Raw genomic sequence first — 17,957 nt, 5'->3', positions numbered from 1 at the left:
CCTCGATTTTTTTTGGTCAATGATAATAAACCGCTTTTGCTGTGATATCGTTTTTTTTTTTTTTTTTTTTTTTTTTTTTTTTTTTTTTTTTTTTTTTTTTTTTTTTTTTTTTTTTTTTTTTTTTTTTTTTTTTTCGTATCCTTATCCAGTCAGACAAATATTGATATTTTTTTTACTCTTATCCCGCGTGAAAGAATCTGATGATATTTCATATCCAATTGCGCAAACTTGTTCCTGTGTATTTTACGTATTCTTTACGTTTATCATTGCGTGTTTTTATCCAGTTGCTCGTTACGTATATGTACGAGAGATCCTATGGCTGCGACAACTGAATCTTAATGAAAAACATGTAACGCAAAACTAGATATGCATGTTGGGCAGCGGAGGTACACGTGTTCCTGTGGCAGGTGAAGGTATCGTTAGATCAGTTTACCATGGAGTCAACTGTCAGGACTCTGACGGATATGGATCTCGTTCTTAGCATAGAGAATTCGCCAATGATGATAGTGATGGCTTGTTTTTTCTTCTCTACCTTTATATTCGTCTCTCTCGGGACACCTTGTAGGGGTCAACATATCATGGTCCGACAAATGAATAGATATATGATGACGGTGCAGCTTTCTCTTTCAGGACTTCTGCTCATCTCGGATTTTTATATCTCTATAATTTAGCATTTACAGGCCAATAAGAGTGGGCGAAATTATTATAGATGTCAATTGGAATTTTGTCAACGTATTACTGATTAGCGTAGACCCAAGGTCTATACTGTTTTAAGGTCTTGACTGTCTTCGCTAAATCTACTAAAATGAAGGCGAAATTGTAATTTTAAAAATAACATTCGCGCTGGTTACAGCGCGACGATAAAATATATTTCCAAACTTTTTCTAATTGTTACTGTATAAAAGTAATTGCGTCAAGTCAATTTTATGTGACGTATTTATACCCGCGGGGAAGAGATTTCTCCAAAAGAGGTCGAACACCGTGTTACTTATTTATTAGTTTCATTTGCTTTCACAGAGGTATTTTCGTAATGGTAATTACTTGCCATAGACGTAAGAGCTATACCGGAGTTTATCAAGCTGGACCGTAATGGAATAAAAATAGTGAGTTATCGAAAAATGTATATATAAATATCGTGAGGATCGGTGAAAGGAGAAACAACAGTTTTTAATTACATCGTTAACATAATTTTTTTTAAGGTCAACAGTTTGCTGTATATCATGTTGAAGAAAAGGAGTACGACGACTATTCCTCTATTGACTTTCGTTCACGGAGTCGCGTGACCATTATAATGGCGAACTGGACCTTTGCTCCTTTTCCGGGTAAATCATAGGCGTGATCGGGTTCTTGAAAAATATTCTCATTCGATCGAATTACAAGCGTGTAACAAGTTATCGGAGAATCGATTCAATCTTATTCGTGACTAATAATTATATCAGTAAATTCTGTAAAATGTTTTTAGAGGATTTCAAGATAGAAAAGGTGAGAATTAAAGATCTTGATCCTCAAGGTGATCGATAATGTTGATTTCTATGAATTTTTGAAATCGACTTGAATCCAACAATTTTATCGGACGTGCAGGCTTAAACTGTCCCACGAAAAACATTTATCAGCAGGCTGCATATGCCTAATCAACGTGATTTTTAATTAAGTGGTTAATAAAAATATCAATATCATTAATATCATTATTGAGATCTATAAGACCAATCGTTACTCAGATTTCTTATACAGAGTATCGATCGTTGAGCTCGTTATCGTAGACCGACATAGTAATCTGCGTGCTATCTGTAATAAGATTTCATAACTTTTATAATTTTTTGTTTGGACAGTGTAATTTAAAAAAATGGATTGCAAATAATTTTCAAAAAAAAAAAATTATATTTCTAAAAAATTTATTTGTAACATGCTTTTCAAAAATAGGATCAAAAAATTATTTCGCTTGCTAAAATATTGTCGAGCTTTTACTGCATATTTGCTTCCATTATTTTAGTTACGTTAATTTAACCCTGTGAGTGGAAAACTCTTGAAATTTAAGCGCCTGCCAAGCACATTCTATGCATCCATAGCACTCAAAGGGTTATTAGCAAATTTAATGTATATTATCCACAAACCAGTGGTGTACAATCAGTCGATTGTCTTAAACTGGCACACTGTGTTATCTGTGCATAGATTACTGATAGTAGATACATATAACGGCTTATAAGAACGACGTAGAAGAATGTACTTCACATTAGCAAGCTGCACGCTTTTCAGTGAAGTTGCCTCTCGAACATGCGTGTTAAACTCGTGTTCTTTGCACTGTGTCTAGCGACCGGAGCTTTCGGTAAGTCAAGTGAATTCTTCACTGTTTTTCCTGATCTAAGCAGATATTGAAAAAAAAAAAAAAAAAAAAAAAAGAATTCGAAACGAATTGAATGATTATGTATTTTATAAATATTTTTTATGTTCGACAAGTGGTAGGCGTGTTCGATATAAAAATTTGGCTACTGGCCTATGGTATTGAGTTTATCTTTCTATTAACTTTCAAATTAATGTAACAATAGCTGGGAACTTTCTAAAGCTTGACAATGCGTGGGCCTTCTATCAAGATCTTTATGGATAACGTCAAAATTATAAATATTAGTATAATCGCATAGATTATACGGATATTGAATGTATAATTCATCAATTTCGATACGTCATTCGGAATCGAAGTATTCGCTAAATAATACTTTGACATTTGTATTGAGTACCCAGTTTCACTATGATAAGACGGTTAAAATTTTGTTTATCAACTGCAATAATTATTTATCAGCTTGATTAGTTGTATGTGTATAATAAATGGATGATCTGCACGATTTACAGTCTGTAGTTAATTTTTTTGCCTTTTCAATGAAAAATGACGTTCCTGAATTTTTCTAGGAAAAATTGGATTCGGTCCTGGTGAACAGGAATGGGGATACGTGACTGTCAGGCCAAATGCACACATGTTCTGGTGGCTGTATTACACGACTGCGAAAGTGAATATCTCTTATTATGAGAAGCCTTTGCTCATCTGGCTTCAAGGTGGACCAGGTGCATCCTCAACAGGATATGGCAACTTTGAGGAATTGGGACCGCTCGATCTCCATTTGAACTACAGAAATTACACTTGGGTAAGAATACGAATGTTTGATTTTATATAATTATTTTAAATTAATAAAATCAGGAAATATCGTTACACGATTGATACCTTTACAGGTAAAGGATTACAATATCCTCTTCATCGACAATCCAATCGGCGCTGGGTTCAGTTTCTCAACAACATTGTCAGGCTTTCCAAAAACAAATGCTCAGATCGCAGCTGACCTACTCGAATGCATTCGTAGTTTCTTACTTGAATTTCCAGACTTCGCATCAGTCCCAACATACATCACGGCTGAATCTTATGGCGGAAAGATGGCAGCTGAATTCGCTAACGTTTGGTACCAAGCCCAGAAAAATGGTAGCATAAAGAGTAATCTTAAAGGAGTCGCCATGGGAGATTCTTGGATTTCCCCAATAGATTCCGTGATGACCTGGGCCGATTATCTCTTGAATATGGTAAAGAAATAATATTCCCTATTATAAAATACATGCAAGTACCAACTTAGCATAAATAATCTTTTTCAGGGTATGGTTGACCAAAATGGTCATGACAAGATCCAAGCACGGGCGAACTTGACAAAGAAGGCTGTAGATAACGAAAAATGGTTTATAGCGACTAATCTTTGGAGCTTGACCGAATCGGCGATATATCGCGTGACAAATAATATCGACTTTTATAACATCCTCTACAAAAAACGTCCGAATGAGATATTGGAGGATCGTTCCGCGAAGGATAAGTTATTAAAAGGTGCTAATTGGGATTAGCTGGCTCTATGTTTGATCTATTCAACGTATTACCAAATAACCTTAACGCATTTCACTTTCTCTCAAAACTTCACAGTCGACTTTTCGACTGGTCTGGATGAAGATTCTGACGAGTTACTCGACGAGCTAATGAACGGTGCCGTTAAAAAAGCATTGGGCCTTCAAGTTGCCTGGGGGAGTCAGAGCTCAATGATTTTCGATCTTCTTCAAGTAGACTTTATGAAACCAGTTACCGACCAAGGTACATAGATATTTGTATAGCTTAATTTTAAGATAATGAGCAAAGAGTTAAGAGGTTGTCTTAATACGTCAATATAAATAATCCTTTTTTTCAGTCGAGTCCCTATTGAATAACACAGACCTGACAGTGCTAGTATTTACAGGGCAGCTCGATCTCATCGTTGATACTCCAGGTAATGACGACAGTGTCTTCATTAATTAGGAATATTTTTTTTAATTATCTTCACGTATGTATATATATATATTTTATTTAATGTCCACGGGACAGTACCCCTACGACCCCCAGAGATATAGATATTTACATAAAACCACCCAAACAACACATAATGTCCAAAAGTCGTCTAATGGCACAGAGGTTGCCTATAGGACAGCTTAAAGATGACTTTTGGATATGCGCGTGGGCATAAGAAAAGCAAGTAGAGAAAAAGTCAAAGAGCACAAAATTAAAGAATAGTCGGATACGAATTGAACACAGGCCGGGAAAAAGAAACAACGTGATAGGTAGTCACGGTCAGAGAATATCGAATATATCATCGTAGGCAGCCTAACAGTAGTCAAAGTGTGGCAAGAAGATGGCGTTCATGGACCGTCTATAGTGATCATGGCGGTGGTGAAAAGTGTCCATCCTTAGATACTTGAAAGATGAAAGAAAGGAGAGCCAAGCTGTACCTTCTGATCAATCGAGAGTTTCTTGGATGACTATAGCAAGGTAGTGAACGTAGTAAATGAGTTGGTCGGCCACGCAAATGGAAGGCAGCAGACTATGGTTCAGTCCACCAATACGTCGCGCACTAGCAAAGATTTACTTTCTGTTTGTTATCTATAGTCCGGCAGCGGTATCAGACTCCGATTTTGACAGATGGAATATAAAATTTTGTACATTATACCAGGTGCAGTTTAACTAAGGAAATGAATATCTCATCTTGCCAAAGATGAACAAAGATTCCACTGAACTTAAATTCAGTATACTTAAACTGATCAGGATAATGCTGAATGTTTGAGTTTCTTCGTTAAATAATTTTGGAATTTAACGTGGCGGGTCGATTGTCCCTTACGCATTTGAACTCACATTCGAAAATTCAAATAACGGATCTAATATGGCGGACTGAAATGCTAAAAAAAATAGGCCAACTTGCATGAAAAATTCGTGCTAAAATTTTGATTTTGAAAATTTTGACTTCAATTTCGTAATCGGCAACCCCAAAAACCCCGGAGTACCGACATTAATCTAAATCAATTAACTTTTTGCATTTTCGTCCGTCGTTTTGGATCAGCTTTTTTGAATTTTAAAATTGTGACATCAGATCCGAATTCAATGACTCTTGAAACCTTTTAATATCAATTTTCGCTTGAATCGGCTGTAAATTACTATATGTCTTTACATAGGAGTTGTCTACCGAGTACCCCCATGCTTCGAAGGGTTAATAACTTTGCATAATGCTATCTTGACACACATTCAGCCAATAGACGATTCTTCCAATATTTCTGTAGTGAACGTAACAAAAAATTTCTTGGCCATTTTCTATTGATACAACACTCGAAATTGCAATCTTCTTGGACTTAGGCACGCTTCTATGGGTGGAAAGACTCAAGTGGAGAAACGCGAGTGACTGGAAGTCTGCCTCGAGAGACCCATTGATTGTTGATAATGTCATCGAGGGTTACATCAAGCAGTACGGAAATTTGAAAATGTATTGGATCGACAGATCCGGACACATGGTAAAGATTTTCTCTTTAAAGTTGCTCCCTAACAATTATACTTATCGAATGCCTACACGAAAAAAATGCTTCATCAGGTACCGACGGACAATCCTGAAGCGACGGAGGCCATGTTAGCCGATTTAACGAGGAACGCTTGGGACTAGAAATACCAAATAAACTCTAAACCCTTGATCGCTGATACCAGACTGTACAAGACCACAGATCATACAGCGTTACCTTAAATTCACACGAAGAAAGCAATAGACTATGAAAGGTTCAACAAGTTAAATAAATATTTACCCGTCTTAAGAGAGAATTGTATACTTATGTATTACATTGGTATTACATATCGATATGAAGACGTTGCAAAAGGCTAAATTGCTTGAGTAAATATTTAATCGTCATAGGTGGGGAAGCTCTGCGGACGAAGAAGCCATAGGTTTCCTCTTACTAGGTCCGGATGTTCGCACACGAATTTCCTATCCCTTCTTCCTCCTCTCCCATTTTATAACTCTGTACGAGTTATGCCGTGTTATGACTTAACGTGGCAGACTTGACCAGTAAGTAAAACGAGTAAAATAAGTAATTACGACTGCTGCGAATATACAGCGCATAAACGTCACAGAGCCGACAATTGGTGGCTGGCTGGCAGGCGTCGGTGAATTTGTCAATAAAGAGAATTGTTTGAAGCCCCGTAGACGCGAGATCGTAAAGACACGACCCATTCGCAAACATTTGGCTTTGGGTAAGCAGATGCTGATTTATTCCACGCGATGCAATCGCATGAGACTTCATATTTCTCGAAGCATCTTCTTTGGCGATATACGGGATAAGGTCAGAGTATAAATTAGTACCAAAAAAAAAAAAAAAGACTAATAGCGAGAGAATGTTAAACTATTCGGCACTATCTCCGTCCCGGTGGCAATGTAGTATTTTCTCAGTGATGCACATACAAGCTTCGCCATCCTGTTCTCGGCTTCCCATGTTTTCCAAGTAGATCCCTGCATATTTTGATGGTCCCTGAATGTCGTCTAAATATATGAACTCTCGGCAAAGAGATAAAGGCGTCTAAGCTGAGTAGTACTACGTGGCACTCTAATCCAATGATTTCCTAGGGATTCCCATAGTCGTTGAATTATGTGAAGATTTGTTTTTTAATATTTCAGCGGTAGCTCAGGGCGTACCCTGAAGGCTGTATAGTAGGAGGACCGTTGCCACGGCCGAAGAATACACAAATAAGCCCGTTAGTCTCGTAGAACTTCTCACCCTCTGGATTCACGACGGCAACTGAAATGACACGTTCGTGTCGTCGGGGCTGCGTCAAGAAAGAGGCAACGTTCCTAGAAGCGCGGTTTGGTATAATTACCGCAACACTGTTTACATATTGGCTGGGTTACTGCCGGCGTGGGTGTTAGGACAGCATATGTGTAAACAGCAATAAAACATGTAGTGCGGTCGTAGTTGCTCTGGGATAGGTAACTCCCTCCGGCTCAAAAGCCGAACGGGAGTTCACTGGAAATCTGTGGGCGGGGCTGGTACCGTGTCTACCCCGTGTCAAATTAAACACCCTTCATTAGTGAATTGGTCCACGGCAAATCGGTTTCCCAGTTCTCTCTTATACGCCTTGGACAAGATACGCTTTTTCCATCCATTGAAATCTTCAGGAGTATAGGCGAATTATCTTCTTTTTATACTTGCTTCTATCCTTTGTTAATTGGTCCTGAGTGAAAATTCGAGGATGTTCGATTGTGAATCCAGATGAGTAATATATGTGTGATATAATACTGTGCCTTGGACGTAATACCTGAAAGAAAATAGTCTGGTTATCGTGATCGTTTACGATAGTATATTATTATTGTAAATGATTTTTTAATCAAGTAATAATTCTATGGTCGCTTGCCGATAGATTTAACTTACTGTATAGATTCTTATGATGGACGAAATTTTTCCAACGATGTGTCCACTCTCGAGTTATTATAATCTGAGCAGCTCAATGTTATTGGGAAGTCAAGCGTTACCTAATACAACATACTTATCTCATTTGACTTGGGCATTTCCATTACCAAGATTTAAACCAACCCCGCGCTACGAGAAGCCGCCTTATTCTTACATTGCACTGATAGCGATGGCGATAAATTCGTCGCCTAAGCAGAGACTAACGCTTTCTGGGATTTATCGATTTATAATGGAAAGATTTCCGTATTACCGTGAAAATCGTCAAGGCTGGCAAAACAGTATACGGCACAATCTTAGTCTGAATGACTGTTTCGTTAAAATTCCTCGGGACAAGGCGACACCCGGCGATGGTGAACATTCTGGCGGAAAGGGCAGTTACTGGACCCTGGATCCATCAGCCAGCGAGATGTTCGAACATGGGAACTATCGTAGGAGAAGAACGCGGAAACAACGTAACTACTCGCAAACAAAACAGCCACAACAATGCAGTCTGCCGGTAAGAAACTGCACGTAGTGTTCGTTATCCTAGTCATTCGAAGAGGAACGAATACCTTTTGCGCAGATTCCGTCGGAGTACTTGATGGCGAATGCAGCGTCCCGCAATCGGAGCCACAATGAATGTTCCACGAGGATCTTGGACACCAAGTGCAACGATACGTCCAGCGAAACAAGCCTTGTCGATCGACCAAAACACTGTGGGAAATCGAGTATGTTTACAATAGATAACATACTCAAGAAATCGCCGAGTATTGACAACAGCTAGTTCATGACAGCTTTTGTTGTATCCAAGTGTCACGAATCAGGTTATGGTAGGGAATCGTATACAAACCGATAAGATTGTTGTTGCTCCTCTTTTTCTGTTCTTCGTAGTGCCACAAATACGAGTGTCTTATTCTTCTGTTAGCTGCAGATTTGAAACTTGTATTTTTTTCCCTTCATTGTCCTAACGTGCAAAACAAGTTGCGAAGTGAAATTTCTGCTCGTAACGGCAGATAAAACAGCAATACGAGCGTGGCCTGTTTACTGTTTAGGGACTTTAACGACTCTAACACCAGCTTCGATCACACATGCCAGTGTTTGTTTCTTCAAAGGCGCAGTTCGAATGTTAAATTTCCAAACGGGAGTAGTTGAGCATCAACACGATTTTCTTAGAAATTCAATAAATCATGCGTCGCGTCTTGACTTGTCGAGTAACATGCAAACCGTCAGTTTGGCGCGGAAGGCGCGAATTTATGTTTTGGTTTGATGAGAAAGCAGGGTTTCGTATGAAATGAAAATTATTTTATTCTAAATTCTGTATTTTAACAAGTATTTTTTACGTATAACAATCGATATGCTGCGTAATACACAGAAACAATACTGTGGGACTAGTATTATAATGTATGTACAAATATATGAACGATAATCGCTCATGGATAGTTATTCACATTCTTTGTGCTTGTTACTAAAATATTCCTTTCATATACGTCCCCACAATTAATTTCACTGGGAATGTTCTGAAGACTTTGAAATCTTGCACAAGTTCCATGCGTTGTACTTAAAGTTGTAAAATTATATGACGGCGACAGTGCTTATATCATTTCGTAATTCTTCCATGGTGATATATATTACCGTGGAAGATATATATACATATACATACATACAGGTTGTCATTTATAGATAAGAATATATTTGAAATTGATCTATTGTAATTCCGTATATCACTGGAAAATGCTGACATGGATATTAATAAGTTTTTATCTTCTAGACTCGAAGATAATTTCTTCCTTTTTCAGGGTATACTATAAAGTTTGATAAAGATCGCAAATGAAACATATTAGCCAATAGATCGTCGAAGAATTTAATGTTGGACTGTCATTAACTTTTATGACCTAGGATTAAATTTCGGAGTATACCCTTGTGAAATGCTTTTACTTTCAAAAAGAAAGTATAATACTTTTAAGCGTTAGGATTCTTCTTCATCAATTCTAGATCGGCTTCCACCATGTCCTTTACGAGTTCCTGCAAGAATTCCCCATATAAATATTGCAAATTTAATAAAGAAAAATTAAGCGTACCTTGAAAGTGACTGTAGGCTCCCATCCGAACTTCTCTTTGGCTTTGGTGGAATCACCCAACAACAAATCCTAAATGCATTTAAATAATTAATGTCAAGAGTAAAGTATTGTACCTTAATAATATAAGTATCTCACCACTTCCGTTGGTCGAAAATATTTTGGATTGACTCGAACCAAAAGTTGACCAGATGAAGCATCAAGGCCAACTTCATTAACTCCTTCACCCTCCCATTTAATCGTTCGTCCAACGTGCTTGAATGCTTCCTCCACAAATTCCCTAACACTATGTGTTTCACCAGTAGCAATGACAAAATCTTCAGGAGTCGGTTGTTGGAGCATCAGCCACATTGCCTACATATAACCATACAAGTTTCAATACACGATATAAATGAGTGGAATGAAATATTAATATTATTTACCTTTATATAATCCTTCGCATGTCCCCAATCACGTTTAGAATCTAAATTGCCTAACTCTAGAACTTCTTGAAGGCCTAGATGTATCTTAGAAACTGATCTTGTGATCTTTCTCGTAACAAAATTTTCTCCTCTTCGTGGACTCTCATGATTAAATAATATTCCATTACAAGCATACATATTGTAAGCTTCTCTGTAGTTTATCACAATCCAGAATCCATACATTTTAGCACATGCTGAAATATTGTTGTGACATTATACAAATATAAAAATAAATGTTACTATAGTAAGATTATATACCATAAGGTGATCGTGGGTAAAATGGTGTTTTCTCCGTTTGTGGTACTTCGGCCACTTTGCCATAAAGCTCCGAAGTAGATGCTTGGTAAAACCGCACAGTTTTTTCTTGTCCACATGTTCGTATGGCATCTAACAATCTTAAAGTTCCAACTGCATCTACTTCTGCAGTGTACTCACTAAGTTCAAAGCTTACCTAATTAGGTAAAAGGAGTTACAACACAATGTCATAGATATATAACAAAATATCATACCTTCACATGGCTCTGTGCTGCAAGATTATAAATTTCAGTTGGTTGAACCAAACTAATAATTTTAACTAAACAACTAGAATCTGTCATATCTCCATAGTGTAATTTCATTTTGCCTTGACGGTGAGACTTAGGATCTGCATAAAGATGCTGGATACGTCCAGTATTAAAAGTACTAGCTCTTCTGATGATACCATGAACATCATACCCCTTCTCGAGAAGAAACTCTGCCAAATATGAACCATCCTGTAAATAAAAAACGAACTGCAAATTCACTACACATGGACAAATCAAATTAATTAAAACAGAACTATTAACAAACATCACTGCTTCATTGACCACACTCAAAAAACAATATTTCTTTTATTATCTACAATAAAATAGTCAAAGCAAACTCACCTGTCCGGTTATACCAGTTATAAGTGCAACATGCTTGACGTTACTTCCTGCCATTTCACTTTCTATTTAATAGAGTCCGGTGCTAAATATATGTAGGTAAACAAACGGTAAACGTGGCGCGTGTGTGATAATACTGCATACAATCAGGATATTACGAATCAAATACGTGGCAGAAAATGTCAGCTTGATAACATGACAGCGGATACAATAGGATATAACGCTCTGCGATAAAGAGGAAAAGCAATCACTAGTTTATACTTACATATTAAAATATACAACCCGATATAATAAGGGTACCAAAATAATGTTCAGTATCGTTATAAGGGTTAAATCACGATATAAATTACGAACTTTAAAGGTTTGAGTTAAAAGCCGGTGCAGTACAATATAACAATGCCACTTTAAAACCGCTAGCAAAGTTATAAATACTTGTGAGGTACATGATATCCAGTAATCGAGTAGAAATGGAATGTTTACACAAGCTGATATGAACGACCAATCAGAATAGGGAACTAACATGCAGCTTGAATTTTCGTTTTTTCTTATTTTAATCGATAAAATAATCATACCTAATACTATATATGCACCTATTTTATAATTAGGTATTTTATTTATTTAAAAAATTGATAATAAAAAAGGCAGAAAAGTGCGCGAAGGAAACTCTGCCTGTAATTTAATGTAACATCATGGACTGATAAGTTTGCGCTCGTGACGTTAGGGGCGCCGCTGCTGCTACAGTGTTGTTACAGCTGTCAGATTGAGAGGTTATGATACACAAGTAGGTTGAGTTATGGCAAGTCTAGATGCAAATTTTATGAAGGCTACGCTTCAAAATCTGCTGATTGTAGATTTTGATATGGTGCTAAAAAAAAGTTCTTTAACGAAACCCAGTGCTATAATTCAGTAGAAATGCGAGAAGTGAAAGTGGATAGATAAAGACGTTTGAATTATGTTGATGTTGCTATTGGTTACGTTACGTTCAGGTGTACCGGATTAAAAATTTATGTATAGTAAAACCAAAAGTATGCACTGAACAGAAGATCCATAAAAAATTATACAATGTAACGATGTATATAAATGAAGCAGAATAAGATAATGAGTGCAAAACAAATCATGACAAAGCCTATGTAACGTGGGAAGATTTTAGAAAACCATGTTATTTCTCTCATGAAGGAAGAGTACAATATTGACGTAAGACAGATAGGTTTCAGAATAGGATAGGACAGATAGGTAGATAGGAATTTGTGATAGAAATTAAATGCCCTTTTAAACAGAAGACCTTTTCCAATTTTGTTTAGGATGGTCAAATAGCTATTAAACATAAATGTCATTTACAGTTACAAATGTTACTTTCAAATAGAAAGCTAGGATTTTTCTGTGTTACACATGCTGATTTTGAAGAAAGCAATTCAGTAACTGTAATTAAACATGAATATAATGACAATTTTCTGATGCCCCTTATAAATGATATAATGACTCTTTGGATTTACATTCTTCCATACATCATACATTAAACCCTTTTGGAATTAATGTAGTGTAACGTCACAGAGCTTACTGTAATTTTATCTTCAACTTTGCCTATAAATAATGCAAGCCAAAGCTTTTGCTGAAACCCGATAATGGAAAAATTTGGAGCACTATGAGCCAGAATCATTCTGGAGGTACATTGGGTTCACTAATTTAATTCTTCCATATTTACCTGAAAAGTAACAGTAGGGATACAAAATATTTTAGTCATATAAGAAAATATAATTTATTTTGTCACTTCTTATATTTATTGTATCATGAGACGCTTTTTACAATTCTTTATTTACAAGTTAGAATATTAGGTGCAATTAATATTTATATAAAATAAATTATAATAGTTTGCATGTTTTTTAAGACTAAGGCATAATGTACCGTACATGGTAAAAAAATTGAATTATTAATAATATATTTTAAGATCGTATTCCTTCCTTCCTTTTCTTTTTTAGCTCCCTTCTTATAGAGCAAATGTGTCACACTAAAATGCAATTACCTAACTCGTAATCGCGATAGCTCACTGTTGACGTATAATCTTTTCGTGGCGAATGTTTACCAATATACACATATAGGATCTTTTATTAATCACCGAAACAGTCCCTACGCAACGACACCTTACCGGCTACGTCACTACTTCGTGAGTCAAACCAATGTTACAATTTAAACATGCTTAGAAAACCATCACTTTTAACGAGGTTTTAAAAATTACAGATTGAGTTACATGAACTTTCCTTCTATATTTACTTAGAAATCAATGTTAAACTTTAAAAAGAAAATTAAATTAAATGTCATGCCAGTTCTCGTTAATTATTCATCTTCAACGAAAAGTAGAAGGTTATCCCTAGAGTGTAAAAAAATATTTTACTATTGAAAACGATGGATTTAAAGAAATATTATATTGCTCTGGAGCATTAAAGAGAAAGCATCGTCGTAGCTTTTGTTCCTCGAAGAAACAGCCATTGATGGATAAGTTGCGGAACGCCGTATGCAAGACAGAAAACTGATAGTCTTTCTCAGTCTTTCTTGTCTTTCTCGTCTTTCTAGCAAAACGGGCCGTAGATCCGTAGATATTCCGTACCACGTGACCAAGAATCATCCAATGAATAGACGCCGACGGCCCTATACGTGGCACGAAGCATGAATCCTTTCCACGTCCGCCATTTTGACATACGGTACTTTTCGGGAGTGTTGGTTTTATGTTTTACTGTTTCTCGTGAAAATAATCTTTTTTACTGAAACGTAAGTAGTCATAGATATTGCAATCGGGGCTGGTGATGTCGATAAACGTGACAGAGAGGAGGAAGACGTGAGATTCGTTGAGAATTCCCTGGGAACTAGCATTAGGAATACCGAGGGGAGTAGGTCGAAGGTGACAGACAACCGGGTGTAACAGTGTCTCCGTAAGCGGCATCGAATTCTTGGCTATTTTGCGTCTTCAGTACTCGTACGTTTCTACAATTATTCTTTTTCGTTTCAATAAGGGAATTTATCATATCCTTGATATTTTTTATACCTGCCAGAGACGCTCTTACTTTGCTAAGACACGCAATCGATACCGACAGCGTGGGCATCTCGTGTCTCGTGTCAGCATATTAGGGATTTTCATGATTTTACTCATTCTTTTGGCTTTGTGTTTTAATATTCTTCAGATATCGGAGTTAACTAGGGTTGTTGGGTTTTGTTGTGTTAACGTATTACTCCCTATTAGAGAGAAGCCTCATATATTTTCCGTAGTACTTTCATTGTGCTCTATTCGGGAATCTCCAGTTGGTTTGGATTTTTTCGTTGTGCTGTGGACTTATAATACGTTGACAAGGGTATCGCCAGGGTAACGCTTATTTTTTTTTTCCTTTGCAGGTACCTACATAACCAACACCGACCATGGGGAACATGTTCGCAACGTTATTCAAAGGCCTCTTTGGCAAGAAGGAGATGAGGATCCTGATGGTTGGTCTGGATGCCGCCGGAAAAACCACAATTCTGTACAAATTAAAGTTAGGCGAGATCGTTACGACGATTCCCACTATAGGTGTGTATAAGATTCCATTGCGTAGAATAATTGAAAAATATTTATATTTGTGGAAATATGTTCATAATAATTTGAATACTCGTAAGCTGTTACAATTTCTTTTTTTATACCACATGATTTCTTCACTTCATGCCAATTATTGATAACATGCTAACGAGGAATGAGCTAACTGGCTGTTATGGAATGACTAGTGAAAGTATATACCAGTATTGCTTTTCAGGATTTAATTATATTGTATTATTTACTGGTTACCTATTTGGATTTTTGTGTGTAGAGTCAATGCTTGTAGAACGCTCATGTGTTTTTATCAATCAATTAAAATTCAACTTCTCATTCCCTTGTTCTTATCTCACTTTCAGGCTTCAATGTAGAGACAGTCGAGTATAAAAATATTAGTTTTACGGTGTGGGACGTGGGTGGTCAAGACAAAATCAGGCCACTATGGCGACATTACTTCCAGAACACACAGGTACGTTCCATTCCTATTGATACAAGAATTCAATTTTTGCTTGTCACGTCAATATATATAATTTATTTTTTGCCAACAGGGACTGATATTCGTCGTAGACAGTAACGACAGGGAACGTATTGGCGAGGCACGCGAGGAGCTTATGCGGATGTTAGCAGAAGACGAGCTCAGGGATGCCGTACTACTTATATTCGCTAACAAACAGGTAAATCAGCTTAACCAATCAATATAGCCACAGTTCACATAGACCACGTCTCACACAACAAGTCTAACCAAATACGTATTCTCATCCAGGACCTACCTAATGCGATGAATGCAGCAGAGATCACTGACAAGCTAGGGTTACACTCACTGCGTAATCGTAACTGGTATATCCAAGCGACGTGCGCCACGAGTGGTGACGGCCTCTACGAGGGCCTCGACTGGCTCTCCAACCAGCTCAAAAATGCCAACCGCTAATCGTCGCATCGCGCCGTCAACATTCAGTTGCTATAATTAACATCGTAAAGAAGGAAAATAACAACAAGATCCAACCAGTCGAGCCGCGCACCCGTTTCCCCACGAACGAAAGAACGTACAACACGCAACCGCAACAACAACAACAAAACTACACCAACATAAAACGAAAAGACATGCGAGCTGGCCGAGGACTCGATACTATCCTTAAAGGGTCGTCCGGAGATGAGAGAGACTTGGAGATAGAACAGCGAAATCAATTGACCAGGAAGAAGGCGTTACCGAGCCGGCTCGTAGATGGGATTCAGCGCAGAGAAAAATTTCAGAGAGAAAGAGCAAGGAAAGAAGAGGACGAGGAAGAAGTGAAGGAACTACTAGAGAATAAGATCAATCGACAGGAGAATAGGGGAAAAAGGAAGTTAGGTTAGTTTTGGGGGATATGGGTGGGTCGGTGATCGTTAAGAATAATTTTCTACGATCGCCCGGGACTCTTGCCTCGTGCAACCACCACCACCAACAACAACAATGATTAATTATATTATTATTAATTAATTATATTATTATATTAATTATTATTAGCATTATAGTTACACCTTTTTACACAGAGAAACGATACCCACGCAAGAGCCGGAGATTCTCGTTACAAGCTATTTCACGCGAAACCGTTAATTAAAAATGAAAGAAAGAAAAAACAATATTTACGGAAGTTATTGCAGAGAGATGCACGTTAAATTGACGCGTGCGCAATCACGGCCCACGTTCACACTGCCTCGGTTCAGTGAATTCCTCAAGTGACCGCTGTTATTCGCGTTCGTGAATCACGTTAACCTAACATAACCTAATCCAGCCTCTATACCCATTGGTTACGATCTCCATTATCTTCATCCTACGAGTTGGTCACCCCGGGGAGTTACAGATGATCCTGAGCTAAAGGAACTCAGGCCCTCCGGTTCCTTCCAATCACGATCGTTAACCTCTCAGGACGACTGGCTTTCGCGAAGGTTCGTCTCAAAGCGAAGCAAGCGGCCGGCGGGGATGCTGTCCGTACGATCTCTATCACCCGGGCGACACTCTCCCGTTTGCCGAGGTACACCGGCCGGACATACGACACTGACACCTTTCGCTCTCGTAAATCGACATTCCGAGGAACCTCCGACACGTTGTGGGAAATTTAGCGAGAGCGCGACGGACCGCGGGCTACGATAAATCGGTTGCAGTTATACAGACAGTAAGGATCGAGACATTACAAAGAAAAAGAAGGGAAAGACTAAAGAAAAGCATAATGATAAAGATTATTCCAGAGGACGATGAAATTTACGATGTTAAATAAAAAAAAAATTGGAAAAAGAGGAAAAATTAAGAATATTATCATAACAATAATGTAAGACCGGTCGCGAGGAGCTCATCAGACGTTTCGCACCGGCCGCCGAAGGGATTCGTCTTCCTCTTCCTGGAGATGAGGTTCCTGCACAAGTAATTCTCTTTCTCTGTTACATAGACATTGTCCCTTTCCTTCGCTCATCTTTCTCTCTCTCTCTCTCTCTCTCTCTCTCTCTCTCTCATTCTCTAATCGGCCCGATGGAAACTCGCCTTTTCCTCTCTTTCCGTCGTAACGCGAGGACTCCGTATAATTATGTATGAATGTTTAACGATTTGTGAAATATACTGTAATTGTGCTTTACGACGTTTATTATGAGTGTTCTTTGGTGTTCGACGATATGTAAGACGCTCGTCGACCGGCGTTTCTCGTTCTCGTCGTCGCCGTCGCTGATTAAGACGCTGATCCGCGTAATTCCTATTTCACCATCGTGATTTATTCCTCAGCTATCCTTTAAAGTAAATATATATATAAACACACACATATATATATATATATATTACAATAAATTATAAACTGAAAAATTATGTACGACGACGGCCCTCGACTTGCTTCGTTCGCGTCTGGTGAAATTGTGCTCGACTTCCTCGTTTCCCAAAGGCAGCGTGCGAATTTTAGTCCTAGTTGCGTGTGGCGGATTTTTGTTGTCAGTGCTGACTACTTACTTGTAAGGCTAAGTTTAGAAATTATATCGATTTTAAAAGGAATCTATAATCTTATACATCGAAGTCATTCTTATGACTTTTATTTTTATTTGTCCTACTTGACGTAGTGCTGCCTTTTGCGCGGGAGTGCTTACGTTGTGTCTGATCTGCTTTTTATTTTTTGTATCTTATGAAAAGCTTATGAAAAAAAAAGGGTTTCTTTTTTTTTTTTACGGTAGACTAGAAAGATTTTTGACACTACGCAATCTCAAG

General features: G+C 37.7%; 4 protein-coding genes and 1 long non-coding RNA gene across 6 annotated transcripts; 3 read left to right on the top strand and 2 right to left on the bottom strand.

Moving 5' to 3' along the window:
- Positions 1–2,176: 2,176 nt before the first annotated feature.
- On the top strand, positions 2,177–6,127 carry LOC107269242 (retinoid-inducible serine carboxypeptidase). The gene is made up of 8 exons (XM_015742873.2): positions 2,177–2,323; positions 2,902–3,134; positions 3,220–3,561; positions 3,631–3,853; positions 3,947–4,111; positions 4,206–4,283; positions 5,675–5,829; positions 5,907–6,127. The coding sequence occupies exons 1-8, from the start codon at positions 2,272–2,274 to the stop codon at positions 5,973–5,975; spliced, it is 1,317 nt and encodes a 438-aa protein (XP_015598359.1). The 5' UTR covers positions 2,177–2,271; the 3' UTR covers positions 5,976–6,127.
- Positions 6,128–7,495: 1,368 nt separating this feature from the next.
- On the bottom strand, positions 7,496–8,114 carry LOC112494566. Its single transcript, XR_003060106.1, has 3 exons — positions 8,018–8,114; positions 7,729–7,829; positions 7,496–7,615 (listed from the first exon to the last, which is right to left on the bottom strand). It is a non-coding gene; the product is annotated as an uncharacterized LOC112494566 (long non-coding RNA).
- LOC107269247 (fork head domain-containing protein FD2-like) lies at positions 7,614–9,189 on the top strand. The gene is made up of 2 exons (XM_015742882.2): positions 7,614–8,263; positions 8,330–9,189. The coding sequence occupies exons 1-2, from the start codon at positions 7,742–7,744 to the stop codon at positions 8,528–8,530; spliced, it is 723 nt and encodes a 240-aa protein (XP_015598368.1). The 5' UTR covers positions 7,614–7,741; the 3' UTR covers positions 8,531–9,189.
- LOC107269245 (GDP-mannose 4,6 dehydratase) lies at positions 9,095–11,670 on the bottom strand. Its single transcript, XM_025086515.1, has 7 exons — positions 11,188–11,670; positions 10,792–11,034; positions 10,541–10,733; positions 10,244–10,476; positions 9,960–10,175; positions 9,825–9,893; positions 9,095–9,768 (listed from the first exon to the last, which is right to left on the bottom strand). Exons 1-7 carry the CDS (start codon positions 11,239–11,241, stop codon positions 9,706–9,708), a joined length of 1,071 nt encoding a protein of 356 aa, XP_024942283.1. The 5' UTR covers positions 11,242–11,670; the 3' UTR covers positions 9,095–9,705.
- Positions 11,671–13,793: 2,123 nt separating this feature from the next.
- Positions 13,794–17,747, top strand: LOC107269248 (ADP-ribosylation factor 1). 2 transcript variants are annotated; one of them, XM_015742883.2, is made up of 5 exons: positions 13,794–13,947; positions 14,566–14,737; positions 15,097–15,206; positions 15,286–15,411; positions 15,501–17,747. In XM_015742883.2, exons 2-5 carry the CDS (start codon positions 14,590–14,592, stop codon positions 15,663–15,665), a joined length of 549 nt encoding a protein of 182 aa, XP_015598369.1. In that variant the 5' UTR covers positions 13,794–13,947; positions 14,566–14,589; the 3' UTR covers positions 15,666–17,747. The 2 variants fall into 2 exon arrangements, with proteins under 2 accessions (XP_015598369.1, XP_015598370.1); XM_015742884.1 differs by having other exon boundaries at positions 13,850–14,152.
- The last annotated feature ends 210 nt before the right edge of the window (positions 17,748–17,957 follow it).

The sequence above is a fragment of the Cephus cinctus genome, unplaced genomic scaffold, assembly GCF_000341935.2.
Source record: "Cephus cinctus unplaced genomic scaffold, Ccin1 Ccin1_scaffold0617, whole genome shotgun sequence".
Lineage (NCBI taxonomy): Eukaryota > Metazoa > Arthropoda > Insecta > Hymenoptera > Cephidae > Cephus > Cephus cinctus.
The sequence above is the reverse complement of the archived record's forward strand: the minus strand, read 5'-3'. Positions and strand labels throughout refer to the sequence as shown.

Excerpts from the sequence above, each read along its gene's own strand:
- LOC107269248 (XM_015742883.2), top strand. The coding sequence starts at position 14,590 with ATGGGGAACATGTTCGCAACGTTATTCAAAGGCCTCTTTGGCAAGAAG. Across the intron at positions 14,738-15,096 it reads TACGACGATTCCCACTATAG|GCTTCAATGTAGAGACAGTC; the intron begins GTGTGTATAAGA and ends TCTCACTTTCAG. Across the intron at positions 15,207-15,285 it reads ATTACTTCCAGAACACACAG|GGACTGATATTCGTCGTAGA; the intron begins GTACGTTCCATT and ends TTTTGCCAACAG.
- LOC107269245 (XM_025086515.1), bottom strand. The coding sequence starts at position 11,241 with ATGGCAGGAAGTAACGTCAAGCATGTTGCACTTATAACTGGTATAACC. Across the intron at positions 11,035-11,187 it reads TAACTGGTATAACCGGACAG|GATGGTTCATATTTGGCAGA; the intron begins GTGAGTTTGCTT and ends TTTTATTTACAG. Across the intron at positions 10,176-10,243 it reads ATGCGAAGGATTATATAAAG|GCAATGTGGCTGATGCTCCA; the intron begins GTAAATAATATT and ends GGTTATATGTAG.
- LOC107269242 (XM_015742873.2), top strand. The coding sequence starts at position 2,272 with ATGCGTGTTAAACTCGTGTTCTTTGCACTGTGTCTAGCGACCGGAGCT. Across the intron at positions 3,562-3,630 it reads CCGATTATCTCTTGAATATG|GGTATGGTTGACCAAAATGG; the intron begins GTAAAGAAATAA and ends AATCTTTTTCAG. Across the intron at positions 4,284-5,674 it reads TCTCATCGTTGATACTCCAG|GCACGCTTCTATGGGTGGAA; the intron begins GTAATGACGACA and ends TCTTGGACTTAG.
- LOC107269247 (XM_015742882.2), top strand. The coding sequence starts at position 7,742 with ATGATGGACGAAATTTTTCCAACGATGTGTCCACTCTCGAGTTATTAT. Across the intron at positions 8,264-8,329 it reads CACAACAATGCAGTCTGCCG|ATTCCGTCGGAGTACTTGAT; the intron begins GTAAGAAACTGC and ends CCTTTTGCGCAG.